The 26187-nt window shown below is 41.8% G+C and overlaps 1 protein-coding gene across 9 annotated transcripts in view; it reads left to right on the forward strand.

The window, feature by feature from the left end:
- Positions 1 to 26187, forward strand: part of EVI5 (ecotropic viral integration site 5) — a 223156-nt gene that overhangs the window by 106248 nt on the left and 90721 nt on the right. For all 9 annotated transcript variants that reach the window (XM_029618087.1, XM_029618089.1, XM_029618094.1 and 6 more), the window contains 3 exons: positions 6411 to 6569; positions 6863 to 7009; positions 14505 to 14600. In XM_029618087.1, the coding sequence (XP_029473947.1) occupies positions 6411 to 6569; positions 6863 to 7009; positions 14505 to 14600 (402 nt within the window). The remainder of the gene's footprint in view (positions 1 to 6410; positions 6570 to 6862; positions 7010 to 14504; positions 14601 to 26187) is intronic.

Consider the following 26187-nt stretch of genomic DNA (forward strand, 5'->3'; position numbering starts at 1 on the left):
TGAGTTGAGGAGGACTGGAGACAGGCAGATGTGGTTCTTATTCATAAAAGTGGATATAAGGAGGAGGCTGGGGACCTACAGGCCGGTTAGTCTGACCTCTGTGGTGAGTAAATTAATGGAATTTCGGCTAAAACAGAGGATAGTGCAGTTTCTGGAATCCAATGGATTGCAAGATCCGAGGCAGCATGGTCTTGTCAGATGAATCTGATTAATTTCTTTGGGTGACCAGCGAGTTGGATCAAAGGGAGAGTGCTAGATCTAATGTACTGGGATATCATGAAAGGCCTTTGACGTGGTTTTGCATTAGCAACTATTAAATCGTGTGCTCTTGGTATGGATCCTAGAGTGATTTAAAGATGAATTTTCAAAAGTTGCATGCATAAAAAAAAAACACTTGCACACGTAAAATAGCATGTATGTAAGGATCTGCTATTTAATAAACTGCTACATACCAGGCGTAAATCAGGGTCCACAAGTAAATTTGTATGTAAAAAAAAAAACCCCCAAAAAACAAACAGTGGTATTGTGGGGAGGGGCCAACATTTACACGAGTAAGTTGCTGTTTTACAACCTGCCAAAGGGATGCATGTAAGCCTTTCAAGTGCATATATTTACACCTGGTAGTTATTTGAAATAAATGATCACTTAAAATAAATGATTACTTAAAGTAAAAACAAATTATTTGTTCCTGGGGTTTTGGTGAAATGGGGGGACCAGCATGAAGACCCAGAAGAGTCTTCACAAGCTGCAGATGGACTGGATAAACTGGTAAACTAATTGGTAAAACTGATAATTTCATTGCCAGGTACATGTTACAAAATCCTGGTGGATCAAGCTAGGGCGAGAGAACAATGTAGAAATCTCATCTTTGTGAGACTTTCCTCACTCCAAATGATTTCAAATCTTCACCAAGGTATACTGTGCAGTTCGTACGTCCCACTCTGCATGTAAAACTGGCCCCTAAATCCACCACCAAGACCTCACCTTGATCTATTAGCTGGCCCTCCTATAGTCATATAAATAGTTGGATACTATGAAGGCTCCCCCAGAGAGAATCTGTCTTTCTCTCTTTCCCTCTTCAAGCCCAGAAATGATCAAAATGCAATTTGCAATATTTATCGCAATTGCTTTGGCTGTTTTCAGGCATTTCACACAGCTTGGCACCAGGAAAAAAAGGTGTAGTCATTTCCGGCATTAGAACCATGTGATAGCATGTGTTATGCTATCGCACAGTGCGATATTGCCCCTCATTTTTCTTAATCCCGCCCAGATCCCTCCCCAATCTCACCCCTTCAAAAAATTTGTATTTGCGCCATGCGATAATCATGTTATCGTGTGCGTTATGGTGTTAATGCGTTATCACGTGTTAATGCCGTATTGTATTTTGATGAATGACACTGTTAACTGGCTGTATTCCAAATTCTCCAGACTAAGTAGCACCTTTGCTGCCTACTTACACCAACATGTTTGAACTTCTCTGGATAAGAAGTGGAACTTATTTCAATTTATCCTGCTAGTAACAACAGGTGCTACTTATTCATATAAGTCTGAAAAGCATTACTTATCTGGCTAAGTCAAATATCCAGATAAGACTAGCAGCTCTACTTATATGGCTATCAGATGTAGCCGGATATGTAGAGATTTTTTACTTATCTGGCAATCTGACTTAGCTGGGTAAGTAGCGATTTAAGACTTATCCAGCTAAGTAGTACTCTATTTTTTTTTTTTTTTTTAAATAAATTTATCCAGCTATCTTACATATCAGGATAAGTCCGAAATCGCTACTTAGATGGATAAGAAGTGCTTTTCAGACTTATACAGAAAAGTAGCAGCACTTATCCAGATAAGTCTGAATTTGTGTGGCTTGTATTTATACATACGATCATTTGTGTGTGAATATGTACTCAGATTTTATATCCTGCGCATATTGGGGTAGATTTTCAGACCGCGCGAATAGGCGTACTTTTGCTGGCGCATCAGGCGCAAGCAAAAGTACACGGGATTTTAGTAGATACGCGCGGAGCCGCTAAAATCCGGGATCGGCGCGCGCAAGGCTATGGATTCTGTATAGCCGGCGCGCGCCGAGCCGCGCAGCCTACCTCCGTTCCCTCCGAGGCCGCTCCGAAATCGGAGCGGCCTCGGAGGGAACTTTCTTTTGCCCTCCCCTCACCTTCCCCTCCCTTCCCCTACCTAACCCACCCGCCCGGCCCTGTCTAAACCCCATCCTTACCTTTGTTGGGGGATTTACGCCTCCCTCTGGGAGGCGTAAATCCCCGCGCGCCAGCGGGCCGCTAGCGCGCCGGGACGCGATCTGGGGGCGGGTTCGGAGGGCGCAGCCACGCCCCCGGGCCGTAACCACGCCCCCGGACACGCCCCCAAAACGCCGCTGCGCTCGGTCCCACCCCCGACACGCCCCCGACACGCTCCCCTCCGAAAACTCCGGGACTTACGCGAGTCCCGGGGCTCTGCGCGCGCCGGTAGGCCTATGTAAAATAGGCTCACCGGCGAGCAGGGCTCTTAAAATCCGCCCCATTGTATCTCTGCAGGTTATAAAATAAGAACATAAGAAATTGCCATGCTGGGTCAGACCAACGGTCCATCAAGCCCAGCAACCTGTTTCCAATAGAGGCCAAACCAGGCCACAAGAACCTGGCAATTACCCAAACACTAAGAAGATCCCATGCTACTGATGCCAGTAATAGCAGAGGCCATTCCCTAAGTAAACTTGATTAATAGCAGTTAATGGACTTCTCCTCCAAGAACTTATCCAAACCTTTTTTGAATCCATACAACTGCATCTTTGCATGCACTTATATAGACGCGTAAATCGGCTCACGTGAGCAGTTTTGAAAGTGATTGTTCCTGGCTGCAGAACCCCAAGGGAGAGTTACAGTATTGGTGTGAAATTCTTTTATGCACAAAAGAATAGCGGGATCTGGTGGTGATTGACCTTCTTAAGATTATCATATACAAACAGGTGAATAAAGTGACAGCAAAAATCAAGATGATGCTTGGCAGCATAGGGAGAGGAATGATCCGCAGAAAAAGGGAAGTAGTAGTGCCTCTCTAAGTCCCCGGTGAGACCTCATTTGGAATATTGTATGCAATTCTGGAGACTGCACCTTTAAAGGATAGGGACAATTTGGAGTCTGTCCAGAGGGAGCTACTAAATTGATTAGTGTTCTTCATTCTAAAGCATATGGGGACAGACTTAAAGATCTAAACATTTATACCCTGGAGGAAAGGCAAGATAAGGGAGATATTATAGAGACATTTAAATACCTCCAAGATTTCCATATACTGGAGATGGGCCTCTTTCAAAGGAAAGGGGGGGGGGGGGGTGTCAATGGATGAGAGTGAAAGTGGGTAGATGCAGGAGTATTCTTAGAAAATATTTATTTACAGAGAGGGCAGTGGATGCAAGGAGTGGCCTCTCAGTGGACATTGTAGTGACAAAAAACTGTATCGGAGTTCAAGAAACATGGGATAAATACAGGGGATTTCTAAGGGAGTGATGGGAATTGTAAAGCTAAATTAATTGGGTGGATGGGAAGAATTAGTTGGGCCATATGGTCTTTTGGTGCTGTCATGTTTCTATGAATCAAACACAATATACGATGAAAGTAATGACTTTTCAGGGAGTCTATTTTATTTATAATATTTTATAGACCGATATTCTGTACACAATCATACTGTTCACAATATAAATATTAATGGCAAATTAAAAGAATTCACATATTCTTGAGACCTCATTTAATGTTGATGTTAGACTAGCAATCAGCTCTGCCCTAAGTTTATTTTATATCCGCATATGCTTGCTTAAAAAGCCAGGTTTTTAAATGTTTTTTTTAAATATTGAGAAATCTTTCTGCAGTCTCAACTCAGCCGGCATTGAATTCCATAGTTTAAGCCCTGCAATAGATATAGCTCTTTCTCTAACTTTACTTAGGTGTGCTGTTCGAATGGAAGGTATCCTTAGAAAGCCTTTATTTACCGACTGTAAGTTCCGCTGAGGCATATGAATGTGTAATGAAGCATTCAGCCATTCTATTTTATCAGTATAGATAGATTTTATGTATTAAACAAAGAACTTTATAATCTATCTTGGATTTTATTGTAACCAATGCAGATCAATCAAGGTTGGGGTTATATGCTCATATTTCCTCTCCCCACCCGCCCTCCCACCCCCATTAAAATTCTTGCTGTTGCATTTTGCAAAAACTGCAGGGGGTCTTAAAGTACTGGCAGGTAAACCTAAGAGAAGGGCATTAAGGGCATTGCAATAATCTAAATGTGAATAACTTTTGAAGCCACCATTCGAAAGTCATTCATATTAGAGTGGCTTTAATTTTTTTTAATATATGCAATTTATAGTATCCATCTCAAATCATCTGATTTTTGTTTTTTCATGTTGAGCTAGTCATCAATAATAATTCCAAGGTCCCTTGCAAAACTAGTCAAAACAATATCGGTACAACTGGCTTTGTAAACAAAAGGCATACTCGAAGTCAATTTATAATCAACTAAAATTATTTCTGGTTTTCTATTATTCAGAAGTAGTTTCATGTGAGTTAGCAATCTTTGAATTGTAGACATATAAATATCCACGGACTTTAGATATATGGAACAGAGAGTCTGCCTGTGTCTATGGAACAAAGACTGTGCCTGAGAGGAACTGAGAGAAAAAGTCTTGAGGCGGTTCAGATTCTGACCACCTCCTGCTGTTCAAGAAATGAAATAGTTGGTGTCCAGGCCTTTGACAGCAACTTCCTGGAGAAGAGATGAACAGGTTTGGCCTGGGGAGTCTGGGCCAGAAATGGATGTATAGGTATTAGGGGAGGGGAGTGAAGAGGGGCATCCACGGAGCTGTAGCAGGTGAGAGAGCGGTTGCTCTGTTTGGGGCATGGGTGGATATTGATGTACTGGATTGAGTAATCCATCCACAGCAGACTGAGAGAAGATGCTGTATCTCTGTACTGAATTAGGGAGGGTCAGTTAAGCCATAGGATGCTTAGGAGACCAGCTAATGATGGTTCACAGAGTTTGCACATGTTTGTGGGTTGGACATATTTCAAATAATAATTATAGGAAGGAAAGCTTTTGTACACTAATCATACTTAAAACAGCTGCTACTACTACTCAGCATTTCCATAGCACTACTAGACTAGTGAGCATAATTATTTCCTTACCTTTTTGACATATTCTTCCTGCTTAATTTTGGAATTTGGAAGTGTTAATGTCCAGGTGCAATAGTTCTGGCAAACTAAACAATGCACACAAGCCTCACATTATAGTATGAGCCATATTCTTCACTGACCTGTAGTTTTTTACATTTGTTTCATATCTTTGGGTGTGAAGGATCAGGTTGTCTTAACATTAGGAAAACTTTGGAACCATGCTCACTTAATTTCACTCAACACAGTCTATAGTTGACATTCATCAACAAGGTATTTTTTTTATACAGAAAAGGTAAATGTTACACAGAACCAAAGCTGGCTTGTCAGGGCTGTCATACAAATTGGCTCTTGAATTGTTTGCTGGATTGTAAAAGTTCATGGAGTTTCTGCAGGTCAGCACCCACTCTCTTTCTTGCTGATGGAGTCAATGTTATGTAGTATAATAATGTTTGTATTTTATACTTTGCATAAAATGTAAGTAACTTATTCATTTACTTTAAGATGAATAATTCTGTATTCCTGATTTAGGTGGTGTTCTGAAAATGTTTACAGAATTCACATTTTGTTCTCTTTACGAATATGAAAGTAGAATCTGATTGCTCCTTAAAGGCCGAGGACCAGCACCAATACTGAGGACTTTTAGATTAGATTTCCAAATCCAGCTTCTGTGTATCAGGCAGGCTGTAGCTGGGGACACTGCAAAGGCAGCATTCACAGTGCTCATGTGGGAGGGAGTCATGGCTATGCTCTTGAAAAAGGTCCCGGAGGGGGCTATGATGTGTGGACCCTTGCTATGATGATTAGGCTAAACAGGAAAAGAATAGGCATATTAAAAACTAGGAAAACCCCAAGGTAGGTGTGGATGAAGGCATAGGGCACCATTGACTCAATAGAGGTTAGTTCTGATTTAGATGGATGCCCAAAGGAGCAGGAGCATAATGCCATGTCAAAGAAGAAAAAAAATTCTCATTTATGAATTTTGTTGCATACATAAGTTTTGGGGGTTTTTTTTTGTTTTTTGTTTTTTTTTACTTTTGTTGAAAGCATCATATACCAAGAGCCTAAATATTTCATTTCCATTGAATGAAAAGTTTTATAAGCACCTGGTGTACGTAAAATGAGGTTATAGATTGAAGGAAAATTAAAATTAATCATACATAAGATTTATTGTAAAATTTAATCTTTAAAAAAAATAGAATAAAAAAGTGATGAGACATTTCAAATATCATTTAGCGCCATTTAGCTCGTACTGCTGGGAGATGGAAAGACCCACCTAGAAAAAATACAGTGAACGAGCTGCAAGATGAATTAATGACAGTGCGGCTGAGAGAGGCAGAGTCTCAGGCTGAGCTAAGAGAAATGAAGCAAAGAATGATGGAAATGGAAACACAGGTAAGACTAACAATACTTAAATTAATGCTTTATCACATCATATGGGTTGTTGAAATGAAGTTGTTTTGACATTCTGTTCTTTTTAAGTTTTTAAATAGTTTTATTGAAAAAAAAGAATACATACAACACACAAAAAGAGAGAAAACCATAACAAGCCAACTCATAACCCCCACCCCAAAATCAAAAAAACAAACAAAATTATAACTGCATAGCATCCTAGACAAATCCTAGACCTTTGGGTGTCTGTCTCCTTTCTTTATGTTAATTTTGTTTTATCTACATTTTATTTGTAGAATCAGATCAACAGTAATCATCTCCGCAGAGCTGAAAAGGAGATCAGCAGTTTACAAGAGAAGGTGCAACTCACGTCTGCACAAAACAAAGGACTTCTTGCTCAGCTAAGTGAATTAAAACGCAAGCAAGCTGAGATTGAATGCAAGGTAAACAGCAACATGTAGCTCAGGGGTTTCTAGATGGGAATTTGTTTGGCATTCTTTTATTGAATTATTTACATAAGAACATAAGATTTGTCATTCTGGATCAGACCAAAGGTCAATCAAGCCCAGTATCCTTTTTCCAACACTGGCCAGTCTAGATCCCCAGGTACCTGTCAGGATCCCAAAAGAGTGATAGATTCTATACTGCTTTTCCCAGGGATAAGCAGTGGATTTTCCCAAGTCCATGTTAATTATGGTTTATAGACTCTTCTTCCAGGAATTTGTCCATCCCTTTTTTTTTTTTAAACCTAGCTACACTAACAGCTTTTCCCACATCCTCCGGCAATGAATTCCAGAATTTAATTATGTGTTGAGTAAAAAAATATTTTCTCCTATTTGTCTTAAATGTACTATCTAGTAACATTGTGTCCTCTGTCAAAACGTACAAAGACCAGAGTAAACAACTGATTCCTGTTTACCCATTCCACTCCACTCATTTTATAGACCTCTATCATATCTCCCCTCAGCCATCTCTTCAAGCTGAAGAGCCCTAATCTCTTTAGCCTTTCCTCATAGGGAATCAGTTCTATCCTCTTTATTATTTTGGTCTCCCTTCTCTCTACCTTTTTTCTAATTTTGCTGTATATTTGAATTGCACACAATATTCAAGGTGTGATTGCAACATCATTTCCTAATAATTTCTAGCATTCTATTTCCTTTCTTGCCGTACACCAAGGAGAGGATTTCAACATATTATTCACGATGATACCCAGATCCTTTTTCTGAGTGGTGACTCCCAGTGTGGAACCTTGCATTTTGTAGCTGTAATTCGGGTTGCTGTTCCCTACATACATCATTTTGCAATTGTTCACATTGAATGCCATCTGTCACTTAGATGCCCAGTCTTGCAAGGTGGTCCTGCAATTCTCTCAATCCATTTGCGATTTAATAATTTTGTGTCAGCAAATTTGATCACCTCACTCATTGTTCCTGTCTCTAGGTCATTTATAAATGTTAAAAAGCAATGATCCCATTACAGTTCCACTATTCACCTTTCTCCATTGAGAAAACTGACCATTTAGTCGTCCTCCTCTGTTTTCTATCTTTTAACTGGTTCTCTTTCCACGATAGAACATTGCTTCCCATCCCATGACTTTTTAATTTTCTCAAGAGTCTCTTACGAGGTACTTTGTTAAATGCTTTCTGAATAACCAAATATAGTTGTATCAACTGGCTCATCCACACATTTATTGACACCTTCAAAAAACAAATATAGCAGATTGGCGAGGTAAGACCTTCCCTTCCCTTCCCTTGGTTAAATGCATGTTTGTCTTGTCCCATTTAAACTATGACCATCTATATATTCAGCAATGTTCTTTATAATAGTTTGACATTTTTCCCAGCACTGACATTAGGCTTCCTGGATCACCCTGGAACCCTTTTTAAAATCTGGTGTATCGTTGGCCACCCTCTAATCTTCAGTATTATGGTTGATTTAATGATAGTTTACTCATTACAAATAGGTCTGCAGTTTCATTTTTCAGTTTTCTTAGCATACTGGGATGTATACCTTCTGGTCCAAGTAATTTGCTACTCTTTATTTTCAGTTTGCCCTATTACATCTTCCAGATTCACTGAGATTTATTTCTGTTCCTCTGAATTATCACCTTTAAATATCACTTCTGGCATTGGTATCTGCCTTGTATCTTCCTCAATAAAGACCAAAGCAAATAATTCATTTAGTCTCTGCTGTGGATTTGTTCCTCCTTAGCACCATTTTTACCCCTTGATCATTTAATGGTACAACTGACTTCCTAGTAGGCACTTTGCTTCGGGTGAACCTGAAAAAAAGTTGTGCTTTTGCTTCCACAGAAAGCTTCTTTTCAAATTCTATCTCTGACTTCCTTATCGGTGCTTTGCATCTAACTTGCCCATGCTTATGCTGTGTTTGGCTTTCTTCATTTGTATCAGTTTCCTTCCATCCTTTTTGAAAGATGTTCTTTTGGCTTGAATAACCTTTCTCATCTCACTTTTTAACCATGCCAGAAGTTTGCCCTTCCTTACACCTTTATTTAATGTATGGACTATATCTGGTCTGAGCTTCTAAGATGGTATTTTTAAATGTCCTTGCCTGATATAAACACTTAACCTTTGCAGTTGCTCCTTTCAGTTTTTTCCTAACCGTTTTCCTCATTTTATCATAGTCTCCCTTTTGAAAGCTAAATACTATCACAGTAGATTTCCTTAGTGTCTTCCCTCCAATTATCAAATCAAATTTTATCGTATTATGATCACAGTTGCCTAGTGGCCCTAACACAGTCACGTGTTCCGCTAAGGCTTAGATCTTAAAATAGCTCCCCCTCTCATTGATTCCTAGACCAGGTGCTCCAAGAAGCAATCATTTATTTAATCTAGAAACTTTACTTCCTAAGAATATCCTGATGTGACATGTACCTGGTCAATACTGGGATAATTGAAATAATTGATTATGATGTTGCTAATTTTGTTAGCATATCATCATCTGTCATTCATTCTGGCCAGGTGGATGGTAGTACTCCCCCGCTATTCTATTCCCCTTCTCGTATGGAATTTATATCCATAAAGATTCTACAGTGCATTTTGTTTCCTGCAGAGCTTTTGTCCTGTTTGATTCTATGCCCGCTAACATATCTTGCAACTGTTTCACCAATGTGATCCGTCCTGTAATGATGTAATTTGTACCCTGGTATCTGTGTTCCATTGGTTATCCTCCTTTCACCAGATCTCTGAGATATCTCTTTAGTGCCATTCAGTCTAACTCTCCCATCTTATTTTTTAAGACTTTTAGCATTTGTATACAGACATTTCAAAGTATATTTTTTGTTTTTATTAATAATCTGCTTATCAGTTGACTGGGGTAATCTGCAATCTTTCTGCTCTGTCTGCTCTTTACTTAAAGGCACCTAGGCTACTTTAGCATTTATTGCAGCTTTTGTATTGGGATGCCCTAACTTACCTGTTTTGTTAGTATCCTTCAAAGATGCATCATTCCAAATCATGCATTTCTGAGCAACTATCTGCTTTCCTCCATCTAGTTTATAAAGGAGATAAAGAAGCTTTTAAAGTTCAATGCCAGCAGTCTGGTTTCTGTCTGGTTAGACTAGCGTTCCACCCATTGGAATAGACTCTCTTCCCCACAATGTTTCCTAATTCCTAACAAATTTAAACCCTTCTTCTCTGCACTATTGTTTCATCCATGTATTAAGATTCTGGAACTTGGCCTGTCTTTGGGATCCTGTGCGTGAAGCAGGAAGTATCTCTGAGAATGCAACCCTGGAGTTTCTGGATTTGTTTCCTACCTAAGAGCCTAAATTTAGCTCCAGAATATCCCTCCTGCACCTTCTCATTGGTACCCCACATGTACCATAGAAACCAGTAAGCCTGATACTTGTGATGCAACTCCAACTTTGCTCTCTGCTTCAATAGCAAGATGTGACAGGAAATTGGACTCTGACATCAACCAATGAGGGCTCTGACTTTGACAATATGGGGGTGATCTGTATGATATGGCAGATGCTAACATAAGCTTGCTGGGCAGACTGGATGGACTGACTGGTCCTTTTCTGCCATCATTGTCCGTTTCCATATTTCTAAAAGCTGGTTTCTCCCCAGCATGCTCTAAAATCTTATCTAGGTGGTGCATGAGATTTGCTACCTTCGCACCAGATAGACAAGTTATCAAGCGATCTTCATGTCCACTGAGAATTCAGATGCCATTCAACCTGTCATGTTGAGAAGTGTTAAATGGGTAATATGGATTGTTGCCATCTGGCTTAACATTTTCATGAAGAAATGGGCAGAGATTTGTTTCTGATATGAAAAACTTAGAATTATCTTAGTCATCTTGTTTGCTCTCTTCTAAAAGAGAAACACTTTTCCCTGTATGGTATCCATTCATTCTCCTATGAAATTTATTATATGAGCCAGCTCCATAATGGATTTTGAGACATTGATGAATTCTATGAATTGAAGATGTTCATTGTACAGAATATGGCAGAACAGGTTTCTTGAAAAATATGGCTGGATATGAGCCAGTCGTCTAAATATGGAAAGACATGCATTGTTCTTTCTTGAAGTAGCCACCACCATTGTGAGGCACTTTGTGAACCCTGGCCACCGCAGATATGTTGAAAGGAAAAACTCAAAACTAGTAATACTCATTGGCTATGGTAAAATGTAGAAACTGAATTTGAGCTTTGTGAATCAGGATGCATGTGTACTGGAGTTACTTAAGTCTGACAAACTTGGCTAAAGATGTATTCAGAAGCTAGGCTTTTAGTGGACTCGAGTTTTTACAGTGGCATACATCGCATGACTATAACAAGTCAAAGAACAGAACCAGATGGAAGAACTGAACCAAATCATGATGAACCTGGAAGATGTAATAGAGCAGATTGGCAAATAGCATAACAAATGACTTGGACCAGATGGCTTACACCCTGCAGTTCAAAAAGAATAAAAAATGAAATTGCAGATCTATTACTAGTGATTTGTAACCTATCATTAAATTTTGTTGCGCCCAAAGATTGGAGGGTGGCCAATGTAATGCTGATCTTTTAAAAGGGCTCCTGGGGTAATCAGGAAACTATAGACCTGTGAGTGACTTCGGTGCTGGGAGAATCATAGAAACTATTCTAAAGAACAAAATCACAGAACATATTGAAAGACATGGTTTAATGGGACACAGCCAGCATGGATTTACTCAAGCAGAAGTCTTGCTTCAGTCTGCTAGTTCTAGAAGGGGTTAATGAATATGTGGTGAACTGATGGATATAATGTGCTTGGATTTTCAAAAGAGAAGCTCCTGAGAAAACTAAAAAGTCACAGGATAGGAGGAAAGGTTCTATTGTGGGTTGCAAACTTGTTAAAAGATAGGAAACGGAGAATAGGATTAAATGGTCAGTTTTCTCACTATAGAAAAGCAAACTGTGGAATGCCTTAGGGATCTCTACTGGAACTAGTGCTTTCTAATATAGTTATAAATGATCCAGAAAATGGAACGAAGAATGAAAATGGAACGAAATGGAACGAAATGGAACGAAGAATCACACGCCAGAGATCTTGGAGTCTTAATCGACAGTCACCTTAACCTAAAGCATTTTATAAAACACACTACTAAGGAGTGCTTTTACAAGTTACAAGTACTCAAAAAACTCAAACCGCTCCTATTCCACTACGATTTCAGATCCGTCCTCCAAGCCATTCTGTTCTCTAAGATCGACTATTGCAACTCCATCCTGCATGGTCTTCCAGCCTCTACCATTAAACCGCTCCAGCTGCTACAAAATACAGCGGCAAGGATCCTGACAAACACCAATCGGAGAGAGCATATTTCTCCTATTCTAAAAGATCTCCACTGGCTCCCAGTAAACTTCCGGATCCTCCATAAATCTCTCACAATCATTCATAAAAATATCCACCATCAAACCCCGCTTGATCTGTCTCATCCTCTCAGACTGCACTCGACAGCCAGGCCTTTAAGGGATGCTTACAAGGGATCTTTACACGTTCCTACAATCAAATTAGTGCACCACGCAAACATCAGAGACCGGGCATTCTCTACAGCAGGCCCTTCCATGTGGAACGCCATGCCTCCGGACCTCAGACTGGAGACTTGTCTAACAACTTTTAAAAAGAAACTAAAGACATGGCTGTTCAGCCAAGCCTTCCCCACCACAAACTCCATTGCCTGATCTAGAATTGTTCACCACACATCTCTGTAAACAAAACTTTTCCAAATTTTTCATGCCTAATATCCATTAAAGAGAGGTTGGCTCCTAGCCCCCTCCACTGTATATAGTATTTATTCTATTTTATTGCACTTTATATATTTATTGCTCCGTTCACCCCTTCTTTATTTTCCTACTCCAAGTTAAGGCTTCCTTGTTATAATGTAACTGTATGCTCTGTATCTCTTGTTGATTGGTTAATTGTATATTCTACTTAGTTCATTGTAAACCGAATTGATTTGATTTGTATCAAGAAATTCGGTATATAAAAGCCTTAATAAATAAATAAATAAATAAAAATAAATGAGGTGATCAAATCTGTGGACACAAAATCATTCAAAGTTGTTTAAATCACACGTGGATTGTGAGAAATTGCAGGAAGATCTTTCAAGACTGAGCATCCAAATGGCCGATGAAATTTAATGTGGACAAGTGCAAAGTGATGCACAGAGGGAAAAGTAACCTACACTGTAGTTACATGATAGGTTTATTTGTGTATTCAAAAGGAATTTATTTTTCACTCTATCAATTCTAGGCAATATACACACAATTCTAGGCAATATACACACAAAGCATTCATGAACTTGAATAGCGCATTGCACAAGATAGAGTCCTTTCGCAGTGGTTTCCAAATATAATCCACAGCTATTACCTTATTCTTATCCTAGATTAGCTTAGCCAATCCATATAGTAAGTGACCAGCTTTACTCAACTGCAGATGTTGCTTTAAACAATAAAGCTCTTAACTTCTTCCTGAAGACTATATCTGTGGTAGTTCTAATATCAGGAAGAGTTCCATAATTGTAGTTCCATATTAGGAGTTAACACCCAGGAAAAGGATAATACTTTGAAACCCTTGGCTCAATGTGTGGTGGCAGTCAAAAATGCAAACAATTTTAGAAAATTTTAGGAAAGAATTGGAGAATAAAATGGAAAATGTCATGATAAATCTTTGGTCCATGTTGAAACCTCATTTAGTGTACTGTATGCAATTCTGGATGCAGCATCTCAAATAATTATGTAGTTGAACTAGAAAAGATACAGAGAAGAGCAACATAAAATGACAAAGGTGATGAATATCTCCCCAGTAAGGAAAGGTTAGAGGTTAGGGCTGTTCAGCGTGAAGAACAGACAGCAAAGGGGGGAATATGATAGAGGTCTATAACATCATGAGTGGAATAGAGCAGGTAAATGTGAATCAGTTATTTACACTCTTTAAAATAATGTAAAGATTAGGGAACACTTCATGAAGTTAATAAGTAGCACATTTAAAACAAATTTGATAATTCTTTTTCACTCAACATGCAATTAAGCTCTGGAATTAATTGCTGGAGTATGTGCTAAATGCATTTAGCCCAACTGGGTTTAAAAAAGGTTTGGACAATTTCCTGGAGAAGTCTTATTCATCAGGTAGACTTGGGGAAAGCCGTTACTTAACCCTGGGTGTTAGCAGTAGGGATTCCATCTGCTGCTTGAGATCTTGCCAGGCATTTGTGATCTGGATTAGCCAGTGTTGGAAACAGGATATTGGGCTTGATGGACCCTCGGTCTGCTCCAGTATGGCAATTCTTATGTTCTTAGGATTTGAGGCTCAATAGACCATTGGTATGACCTAGCATTTCACTATCTTCTTACAATACTTATGTTTGTAGAACTGTAATCTGATCCTATTGTAAAAAAAAAAATTTAAAAAAAAGTGTGTGTTTTTCTTCCCCCCCCCCCCCCCCAAGAATAAGGAAGAAGTGATGGCAGTGAGACTTCGGGAAGCAGACAGCATAGCAGCAGTGGCAGAACTCCAACAACATATTGCTGAATTAGAAATTCAGGTACTAAACAAACAAGTATATTTAAACTGTTTAATATATATTCATGTCCATCCTTGTTTCTTCCTCATTTATTTTTTTTTTTTTTAATTTAAAGACTTCTAGCCCATTCTAGTTCAGAGGTTTGAGGTAGGGCACAATGTAACGATGTGAAAATTAATGCAGAGATGACAAAAAAGTAAAGGAGCCAATGTAATAAGACCAGCGCTGAAATCCTTGATTTTTTTTTTTTATTTTTTTTTTCTGCGTGGATATTTTGGGTGCGCGGTAATAATGGTCGTGTATGCTAATTAGATATGCACATAAAATCAGTGCACAGCAAACATGTGCACAGTATCTTGCGCTAATGACCATATGTCTGTAGCACAGACATCCGCACAGAAACCAGTGTGAACGCTTGCACTTGATAGTAGGGGCAAAAGCCTTTTTTTTTTTTTTTTGTCCAAAAAATAAATTAATTACCTTCTGCCATAACCCAGGTGCTAGAAACCCGCACTAACCCGATTTCCCTGCTAGCGCGGCTCCCTACATTGCCTGTGAATAGATATTGCTTCCTTTGCATGCCATTAGCATGCACTCATGCAGAAAACCGCAGGACTGTAAGCACATTTGTATGCGCTTTTTTTTTCCCCTCACGCACAAAACCCTTAGTACAGAACCGTATAGGGCTTTGCGCAGGAAAACGCACGTACAAACGCACGGCAGCTTCAGCGAACCTTATTATATTGGCTCCAAAATGAGCAACTCCCTTACTTGCAGGCCGATACAGTACAGTGCGCTCAGACGGAGCGCACTGTTAGCCTGCTATTGGACGCGTGTTTTCCCTTACCCCTTATTCAGTAAGGGGAGGAAAACGCGCGTCCAACCCGCGGCACCTAATAGTTCCCTCAACATGCAAATCCATGTTGATGGACCTATTAGGTATGCGCGCGGGATACAGAAAGTAAAATGTGCAGCCAAACCGCACATTTTACTTTCAGAAATTAGCGCCGACCTTTGGGTCGGCACTAATTTCTTCCAGCACCGGGAAAGTGCACAGAAAAGCAGTAAAAACTGCTTTTCTGTGCACCCTCCGACTTAATATCATGGCGATACTAAGTCGGAGGTCCCGAAGAGTAGAAAAAGTTTAAAAAAATAAATAAAAATTTGAATTCGGCCCGCAGCTGTCGGGCCGAAAACCGAATGCTCAATTTTGCGGGCTCGAGAACAGACGTAGGCAAAATTGAGCGTCGGCTGTCAAACCCGCTGACAGCCGCCGCTACGGGGTAAAAGGAGGCGCTATGGACGCGCTAGTGTCCCTAGCACCTCCTTTTCCCCGTTTCTACCGCACTACCTAATTTGAATACTGAATCGCGTGCACCGGCGAGGGGCCGGTGCACGCGCCAGGAGAGTGGACATTTAAGCCCAGAAAATAATCCAAATTGAGTAATTTCTTCTACTATTGCTAGAATTGTTAACTTTGAATTCCCTGGGCTTAAAATGTAATTATATCAAATCTGTTGCTTTGTTGTATGAATCCCTTTTGAATACATAGGTTTCCATGTTCCCTTTTAGTTGGGCTACTGATTATCAAGAACTTTTTCTATTATTTTCAGACTTAACATCAAGGCAGCATTTGAGACTGTACAGTCACAACTACTTAAGTGGTGGGATTTACCTCTCTATTTGGGTGATGTGCCTTAGCTAAGATGGTGATTTTTACATAAGATGATATATCCTCTCTAAATGTTTCCCTATTCAGTTAGACAGATGTTGAAAACTTTTGTCAGTAATTGTTCGCTTAGTTTGGAGGGGTAAGGCTTCTAGAATAAGCTATGCTAAGCTGATTTTGCATAAAGATTTGTAGTCTTAATATGCCAAACTTGAGATGGTGCAATGTGGTATGTCAATTTAGATTGGCAATTTACTTGTAGGATCTAATGAGTATAATGTAATTCTTTTATTGTGTGAGAACATGCTGCATTGTGAGAACTTCCAATTTTTGCACAACTTGGATTATGGATGTCTTTTCACTTCGCTGGTGAGCACATGGAGATGGCTACATAAATTCTTTGTCTATATTGGTCGCCTTCTATTCATATGATTGATAATGTTGCCTTTCCTCCAGTGATTGGTAGAGGGTGTGTGCCACATCTGGAAAAGAGAACATAAATAATTTGTGAAAATTACTGTCATTGAGTGTAATGTCTCTTCAGGCCTTTAAAGATAAGGGAAACATGCTTAATTCCATATTGTCCGCATGGTCACTGTCACCATTTTGATCTGTTCGCCGCCCCGATTCGTGCACGCAGAGGCAAGCCGGGCACACACATACCTCGTGCGCACAACGTCGCATGCACAAGCCACGCGCTTACTGTGCTGGGCGCATAACTTCGATCTGTGCGCACAACAGCGCACATATCTCTCTGAGCGCGTACCAATCCTACGCGCACAACTTCGCACCGGAGTGCATAACTAAGCCACCCAGGCCCTGTATTTTATGCGCACAAACCATGGCACCACTGGAAAAGAAGTTCAGGGCCTTTGCCTAGCATGCCACATTAGAGCTGCACAGCATGAGGAGGCCACGGCCATGTATATACAGTGCGAGGAGGCCCTGGGGGATCCAGCCCATGGCCATCCCCAGCTGGTACCAGGTTCCAGCTTCTCGAACAGTATGCTGGACCTAGCGTCTCCCAGCGGGAACCTCCCTCAAACGGGGCTCCGCAGGGACACAGCGCCTCTCAATTTAGACCCAGCATCTATCTCCTGGATGGAATTCTTCAAATGCCTGCATACCTTCATCCACATGCAACCGGGGCCTCCGATAATACAGCCACAACCTCCACCAGAAGACCTCAACATCCCGGGATCCTCTATGCCCAGGAAAGCGATTCCAACGCCCAGAAGCCCCACCTTCGGGGACACTGACCACTCAGATGAGGAGCCGGAACCTCTGGAGGAAGGGGAACTCCCTCCGGGGACAGAGCCCCACCGAACCATGAGGCACTTCTTCACCAAGGACGAGCTTCCAGACCTGGTCATACACAGCTTGAACGAGCTTGCTATCTCGGGCACAAGTGCCTCAGGGGAACCTAAGACGAACCCACTACTAGAGGGACGCCTTCAGACCTCCCGTCATTTCCCACTATTACAAGCCGTCCAGCAGCTAATTGACCTGGAATGGGATGCCCCAGAGACTACATTCAAAAGGGAGCGTGCCCTGGCAGCCATGTACCCACTGGACCCAACTGCCAAAGATCTCCTGGCATGTCCGAAAGTGGATGCCATGGTCTGCATGGTCTTGAAGCGCACTACTATCCCAGTGGAGGGAGGAACAGCACTCAAGGATGCTCAAGACAGACGTCTGGAATCCATCCTCAAACAGTCTTTTGACGCCTCCGCTATGTCTCTACAGATTGCGGCCTGCTGTGCCGTGGTGACACGCGCCTGCTTATCACAGACCAGGAACAGCACTCCTGGGGAAGCCCTGGAACCAGCAGTATCATTCCTCATGGATGCCGCTTCTGATCTGGTGTGCACTGTAGCTAGAGGAGTGTCATCAGCCGTGGCAGCCAAAAGACAATTCTGGCACAAAACTGGTCAGCCGCTGCATCTTCCAAAACGAGACTCACAAGGATGCCCTTCTAGGGAACCCTCCTGTTCGGAAGCGAACTAGAGAAACTAGCCAACAAATGGGGCGAATCCCCACTGCTGCGGCTACCGGAGGACAGGAATAAGAGAAACCAGTGACCCTTTCTCTCCCCCCCCCCCCCCCCGAGCTTCCAGGGGCAGAGGATCACAGCGCTTCAACCCATACAGAAGCACATATCAAGCGGCTCGCCCTGCAGGCAGGAGCCAGTCCTTTCGGAACAAGCACAACAAAAGGGGAGCCAGCTCGGGCCCAGGCCCCAGCCGCACCCCACAATGAAAATCAGCCGACCCGTCCAAAGGAAGAAGCCATAAGGGCAGACTTGCCCTATTCTACCAAAGATGGGTTGAGAGAACTTCGGACAAGTGGGTCCTAGCCATCATTCGAGAGGGATATTACTTGCATTTCCACCACCTCCCTCCGGACAAGTTTGTGGAATCCCCCTGCCACGACCCTTCCAAGAGGATGGCAGTGGAAGCTACACTGACCAGATTACTAGCCTTAGAGGCTATAACACCGGTGCCCGCACAACAAATAAATACTGGACATTATTCCATCTATTTTATCGTTCCCAAGAAAGAAGGAACGTCCCGGCCCATCCTGGACCTCAAGTCTGTCAACCGCCACTTGAAGATTCCCCGCTTCCGCATGGAAACCCTACACTCAGTAATATGGGTGATACAACCGGGAGAGTTCCTTACATCCCTGGATCTGTTGGAAGCCTACCTACACATTCCGATCCATCAAGAGCATCAGCGTTTTCGACACTTCACAATCCTGGACCATCTATACCAGTTCCGGGCACTACCATTTAGGTTAGCCACAGCACCCCGGACGTTCACCAAGATCATGGTGGTAGTGGCAGCAACATTGAGGAAGGAAGGCATCCTTGTTCACCCTTATCTAGACGATTGGCTGATAAAGGCGAAATCCCCAGAGGAAAGCCACCAGGCGAGCAACTGAGTCAAAACTCTACTGGAGAGCCTTGGGTGGGTAGTCAACACGAATGAGCTGTCTGCAGCCCTCCCAATCTCTAGAATACTTGGGAGTCCGGTTCGACACCAAACAAGACAGGGTTATCCTGACACCGACAAGGAGATCAAAACTGATGACCCAATTGCGAATCCTGTTGAGCGAGCTTCGCCCCACGGCATGGGACTACCTCCAAGTCCTCTGCGTCATGGCATCCACACTGGAAGTAGTGCCATGGGCAAGAGCTAACATGAGATCCCTATAGCGCTCACTACTATCACGATGGAATCCGCTGTCCCAGAACTACACTGTACGTCTTCAGCTCCCGGACAAAGTTCGGACCCAACTACGATGGTGGCTACAAGAAGGCCATCTGAGTCGGGGAGTGAGACTATCCTCACCAACCTGGATCCTGCTCACCACGGACGCAAGCCTACGAGGATGGGGAGCACACTGCCAGGAGCTAACTGCCCAGGGGCAATGGAACAAAGAAGAGTCTGGATGGAACTTAAATCGCCTAGAAGCCCGGGCAGTCAGACTAGCCTGCCTACAGTTCGGTCACAGACTCAGAGACAAATCAGTCAGAGTAATATCAGACAAGGCCACAACAGTGTCCTACATCAACCGTCAGGGAGGAACCAGAAGCCAACAGATGTATCTGGAAATAGACCCCCTAATATCATTGGCAGAAGCAAACCTTCAAGAGATCTCTGCCGTCCACATCACGGGGAAAGACAATGTCGCTGTGGATTACCTCAGCAGAGAAAGTCTAGACCCAGGAGAATGGAGGCTGTCAACCACAGCATTCCAATTGATAGTAAACCATTGGGGAACACAAACCATGGACCTCCTGGCAAAACCGGTCCAATGCCTAAGTGCCCAGCTTCTTCAGCCGCAGACGGAAAACTCAGTCCCAGGGAATCGATGCCCTGGTACAGACCTGGCCACAAGAGACTGTTATACGCCTTCCCACCGTGGCCCCTATTGGGCGCGATCATCCACAAGATAGAACACCTACTGGTTCCAGACTGGCCAAGAAGACCGTGGTACACAGACATGAGAAGGCTGCTGACAGGGAGCCCCCTCCTGCTACCTCCACACAGAGACCTGCTCCAACAAGGACCTGCTCCAAGAGGATCCAGCTAGATTCTCTCTTATGGCCTGGCCATTGAGAGGACTCGCCTGAGGAAGAGCTGATACTCGGGGGCAGTAATTGACACCCTGCTCCAAGCACGCTAGTTCTCCACATCCCTAACATACATAAGGATTTGGAGAGTATTCAAAGCCTGGTGTGAGGACCGCGACATTGTTCCACTCTCAGTCAAAATTCCTGTGATTTTGGAATTCCTGTAGAATGGACTATAGAAGGGATTGTGTCTCAACTCTCTCATCAAGGTACAGGTGGCTGCATTGTCATGCTATGGAACCAAGAGTGGCAGCCTAGCCTCTCACCTGGATGTCTCCCGCTTTCTGAAAGGAATCAAGCAGATCCGACCACTCCTAAAGTGGCCGGTGCCTCTTTGGAACCTCAACCTGGTCCTAGATTTCTTAGCAGGAGCCTCCTTCAGACCTCTTCGCGGCCTGTCTCTCCAACTATTAACATTGAAGACAGCCTTCCTGGTGGCAGTCTGTTTGGCCCGTCTTATCTCCGAGCTACAAGCACTGTCCTGCCGGGAGCCATTCCTCAGACTCACCCCGGGAACCATCCAGTTATGCATGGTCCCGTCCTTCCTCCCCAAAGTGGTTTCTCACTTCCATCTCAACCAAACCATCTCGCTACCATCGCCAGATGAGCATAAGAATTCGGAAGAGTCTCGCAGGCTACGCCACCTCAACGTCGGCAGACTCCTAGTCCGATACCTGGAAAGGTCGGAATCCGTATGAAAGATGGACCATCTATTTGTCCTTCACAGCAGGAAGAAGCAAGGGGAAGCAGCCTCGCGAGCAGCCATAGCCCACTGGATCAAAGAAGTCATCAAGGCGGCCTATGTAGAAGCAGGCAAGCCACCACCTTTACAAGTCAAGACCCATTCCACTAGAGCCCAGGCAGTGTCCTGGGCGGAAACCAAGATGCTGTCACCCACCGAGATCGGTCTGGCAGAGACATGATCCTCCATCCACACCACCTCCAGGTTTTACCGCCTGGATGTTCAGGCTTGAGAGGACACAGCATTTCAAGGGCAGTACTAAGTGGGCCACGGGCAGCCTCCCACCCGGTTCGGGAGTAGCTTTTATACATCCCATTGGTCCTGAGTCCATCTGTTACATGCTAGGAAATGGAGAAATTACTTACCAGATAATTTCGTTTTCCTTAGTGTTGTCAGATGGACTCAGCATCCTACCCACGGCTGCCGTTATTCATGGAATTCTCGAGTGACATCCCTGAGAGCGAGTGATTCACGGGTAAGCCATGCTTTCCTCCAACTAGGACACCCATCCTACCGGGTGTCGACGTTTCTTGGTTGAGGGCACTGGCGGTCTCCAGCTATAACCAATTCATCCAGTTCAAATTAATCAAGTTATCCAAGTTATTCAAATTATTCAGTCATGCATATTTTCACAATTGCTTTTCAAGCAGAATACTAAAGAGCTGCACTTCCTGCAGGGGTATATTTACTAGGGCTGACGTCAGATTGAAATCTGATCCATCTCCAACTGCTATCAGGAGTACACTATACCCATTGGTCCTGAGTCGATCTGTCTACACTGAGGAAAACGAAATTATCAGGTAAATAATTTCTCCATTATTTTCCATATAGGATGATTGATTGAAAGTTCCAAGTTGTCTCATGTAGGAGTTCTGTTCAACTTTGAAGAAACAAATTGCTCTGGCTTGCTGATACCTTTTGATCTATATAATTTTATACATTTTGGTGCTGATTGCTCACAAAACATCATGCCAGCACACCCCTGCTGCAGCCAATGCATATCACGTCTGCTTAGTTTCCTTTGGCATTAATTATATCCATAGAAACACAAAGTATGTTATGGACTTTTCCTCCAGGAGCTTGTCCAAACCTCTTTCAACCCTGCTGTGTTAGTTGCCTTGATCATGTCCTCTGGCAACAGCTTGATAGTGCACTGAGTGAAAAAGTACTTTCTGTGATGTTTCAAATCTGCTGGTGGTTATTTTGATGAAGTTTGCTTTCTTTTTGGCTTTATATGAAAGGGTAAATAAAAGTCCCTTATTTATCCATTCCAAATTTGTACCTGCCTATTGCTTATTTGATCTGTGATATTTTCCCTCCCTTCTACCACTGTTTTAAGTACTGTAAACTCATTGAATTAGGGATCCACAGCTCACTGTACCCCTTTTTTATTGGTTTGTATTTGTTATGAAAATTTGTATAAAAATAACTCCGCAAATGTGCAGTTATGTACACTGAGTCATTAGTGCACAGTATTGCACCACTAACTTGAAAAAAATGTGTGCCATGAACCAGCCAGACAGAGCAGGTCAGGTCCTGATAACCACATAAACTCAAAGAATCACCAGAGCTTCACATCCATCATGTGTGAAAATAAAAAGCTGTACCAGGTAGAGCTTTTCATCATTGCTTTGTTTATTTTTGTGGTTGCTGATTGGTTTGTGTTTTTTTTGTTTTGTTTTTGAGGGGTTTTTTTAACTGATTTGACTGGCTTTATAGCTACAGTTTTGAGAGAACTCCTACAGCCTAGCTAGTAAATTTCCTCAATTTCTGCACTCATGCAACTTCCTAGAGCTTAGGGCATGAGGTTAAGTTCCTTGTGAAAGAGGAGTGTGACACCGTGAGTGGTCTTTGGCTTGCCAGAGAACAGATTGTCTAGACTCTGGATATCCTTTAGCAGTTTTTTTTTTTTTTAAATTAATTATAATCAAAAACTAACACAAGCTTTCTTACCTCAGCAGTGCTGGAAACAGAAAACCAGCAGTTTACATACACAAGTTATTTAACAAAGGTTCTACTTTTTTCGCATCTCGTCTGGAATCTTCTATCTTCTGGGCCTTGTCATCTTAATCCTCTCGCCAGGGGAAACTCCTTGCACCTAGGACTACCTTGTAGAAAAGGCTAAATGCCTGGTTCTGGACTCTTAGGAGAGCATGTAAAAGTTATAGATGCTAATTTAATGAATTCATGGACTGCTTTCATTCTCTGTCTCTTGCAAGTCATTGGGAAGGGAAGCATCTAACAAGCTGTAGTGTTTCTGCTTTCAGAACCCTTCCTTTACTGTGCTTTCCCCTAACTACAGCCCGATTTTTCTCCTCCTGACAGCGATTGGACTTGTTTGAAAGAGTTCTGCTTTATTTTTCCTCCTGCTGAGCTCCTGGGGGAAAGGAATCTTCAGGAACATAAGACAAATTCTAATTAGGGCTGGGAAAGGTGGTGAGAGCTATAGGCTAGGGCTGGCTGGCTGCAAAGTGGTGATAGACAGATAAAGTTTAAAAAAAAAAAAAAAGCTCCAACATTATTATTACAGTATGTGACTATGGAGCTTAATGTGGGGAAAACAGAGATCATACTTCTGAGTAGGTGATCAAATCTAAATTTTCCAAATACATTTAGGGGTAGATTTTAAAACGTGCGGGCGTCCATGTGCACATATTATAAAATTGGGGGTCGGCGTGCTCAAGAGGGTGCACAATTGTGCAACTTGCACACGCCAACACCCATGGCCTTTCCCTGTTACCTCCCAGGCCGCTCCAAAATCGGAGCAGGCCTGGTAGGGAACTTCCTGACCCCCCCCCCCCCCCCCCCCACCTTTATCTTACCTGTTGCACCTGCCTCCAGGCAGGCGCAGGTTGCGTGCACTGGCAGCCTGCCAGCACGTGATCCCCTGGCACAGTGGCAAATGGCTGCAGTGCCTGGATCCTCTGACCCCGCCCCTTTTTCGAAGCCCCGGGATATATGTGCGTGGCCGAGCCTTTCTAAAATAGTCCCGACGCGCATAGGGCTTTTAAAATCCGGCCCTTATTTTTCAAGGTATAGAAATCCCCATTGTCAATGAAGTAAAAAACTTTGGAGTACTTTTTGATTCTAAAATTCTATTTGCATTACACATCAAATCTTTGGTTAAGACGTCATATTGGAAACGAAGGATATTAAGTCACTTAAAACCTTATTTAGACTTTTCTAACTTTGATATGGTTTTACAAGTTTTAATATTCTTGGATTTGGATTATTGTAATTCTTTAATCCTAAAGTTGCCAAAATATATTTTGCAATCCTTGCAGATGATTCAGAACTCTGCTGCAAGAATCTTAATGAATACGTCAAAGTTTGAACACTTTTCAACAGTTTTAAAGTCTTTGCTACTGGTTGAATATAGAATTCAATACAAAATTTTAACTTTAATACAGAATGCCCTAAGCCATGACACTCCTGTTTGTCTTAATATTCTTCTAAAGATTCACTGTGCAGTTAGAAATTTAAGATCGGAGGGGCAGTTTTTATTGGCTATTCTGAATCACAAAATCGTCTAGTAGACTCCTGAGATAAATTATCTGTTGCTGGTGCTGAGATGAGGAACAAATTACTTTTATCATTATATAAGCAGGCGTGTCCTAAGTCTTTTTAAAAAAAAAAAAATGGCTTAAAACACATTTGAGAGCATTTTTAAATATATGATTGCTCACAAAGCTGATTAATATTCCTGCCAAACATGGGCCATTTTATTTTTTATTATCTATTTTAATTTTTTTTCTGTATTTTTGTTTTATGATAAAATTTATATAGTCTTGTTAATTATGCATGTTTTTTATTATAAGCCACTCAGAATTTTAGATGAGGCATATACATTTTATAAAATAAAAATGTATTCTTGGTCTAATAAGATGTCACCTTTGGTTTTGAATGTTACTATCTATATAATTAATAGTGCCCAAGGTGAAAAGATTCTCCTGCATTTTTCTTTTCCATGTTGCATGTTCAGGAACTGCACAATTCACAGGAATCATGAAGTGTTTGCTGTCGTATTTACTGGAACCTTTTAGAATTCTTTTCATTTACAAGGAACAGTTGAAACCCTATATTAGTATTTGCATGTGAGGTTGGCGTATTGCATTGTAGGTTGCATGTTAGCTGCTTTATTAACATTAAAGGGCCAAGTTGCCACACATCACACTATAGAAAAATACTAATGTGCATACTAAAATTGATTAGTGTCTTAGTCACGAACCTAATAAAATGCAGAGCATGCATTTGCTTTACATGTCAACATGCCCATGCTAACCAGCCCAAAATGCAAACGCTGTTTAACATGAGTTAGTCCCGCACCTCCTGTGGCATGATAAATATGTAGAGAGATAATAGCTAACATCTAATGCTCTTTAATTACCGTTTTGTGCATTGGCTAGAGCTGTGGATTAGGAAATAAATAAATGAGCGCTTTATTCCCTATATGAATAGTTTGCCTGTATGTGTGCACATGTCCAGTTCATAGGTTTTCATGCGTGTTAAGTTGTGGATTTTAGCATGCCCACTAAATGGTGGCCCGAAGACAATAAAAATAAGACAGGAATTCTATTCCACCTGGATACTGTAGGGGGAGATGGTGACCAGAAAATACAGATTTCTCTAGCTGGTACTGAAGTTTATTCTTCCTGCAGCAGTTAAGCACAGTAGCAATGAAAAATTAGTAATAAGGGGGTTATTTACTGCTGTCACTGAAGGCTAAGGAGGTAATTTTCCAAAAGGCTACATGTATAAATGTAACATACTCTCATAGCAACTTTTGCCCATTTATGTGCTAATGTGCACTTATGCTTGTAAAACCTATTGACAATTCAATGGCATATATTGTAGCAATTTTTCAAAAGCCCACTTACATATGTAAGGTGCTTTTCAAAATTATCCTCTGATCTTACATTAGACAAATAACATTTCTAAGTGAAGAGAGGATCTCAAACAAGCTGAAAAAAGCTGCAGCTCCGAGACATGTTTTGTTAGAGGTGTGTTTAAAGCAAACAAAAAAAAAGAGGAAAGATGGATTACAATTTAACGTGTTTAG

The sequence above is a fragment of the Rhinatrema bivittatum genome, chromosome 10 (genome assembly GCF_901001135.1).
Source record: "Rhinatrema bivittatum chromosome 10, aRhiBiv1.1, whole genome shotgun sequence".
In the NCBI taxonomy this organism is placed as follows: Eukaryota; Metazoa; Chordata; class Amphibia; order Gymnophiona; family Rhinatrematidae; genus Rhinatrema; species Rhinatrema bivittatum.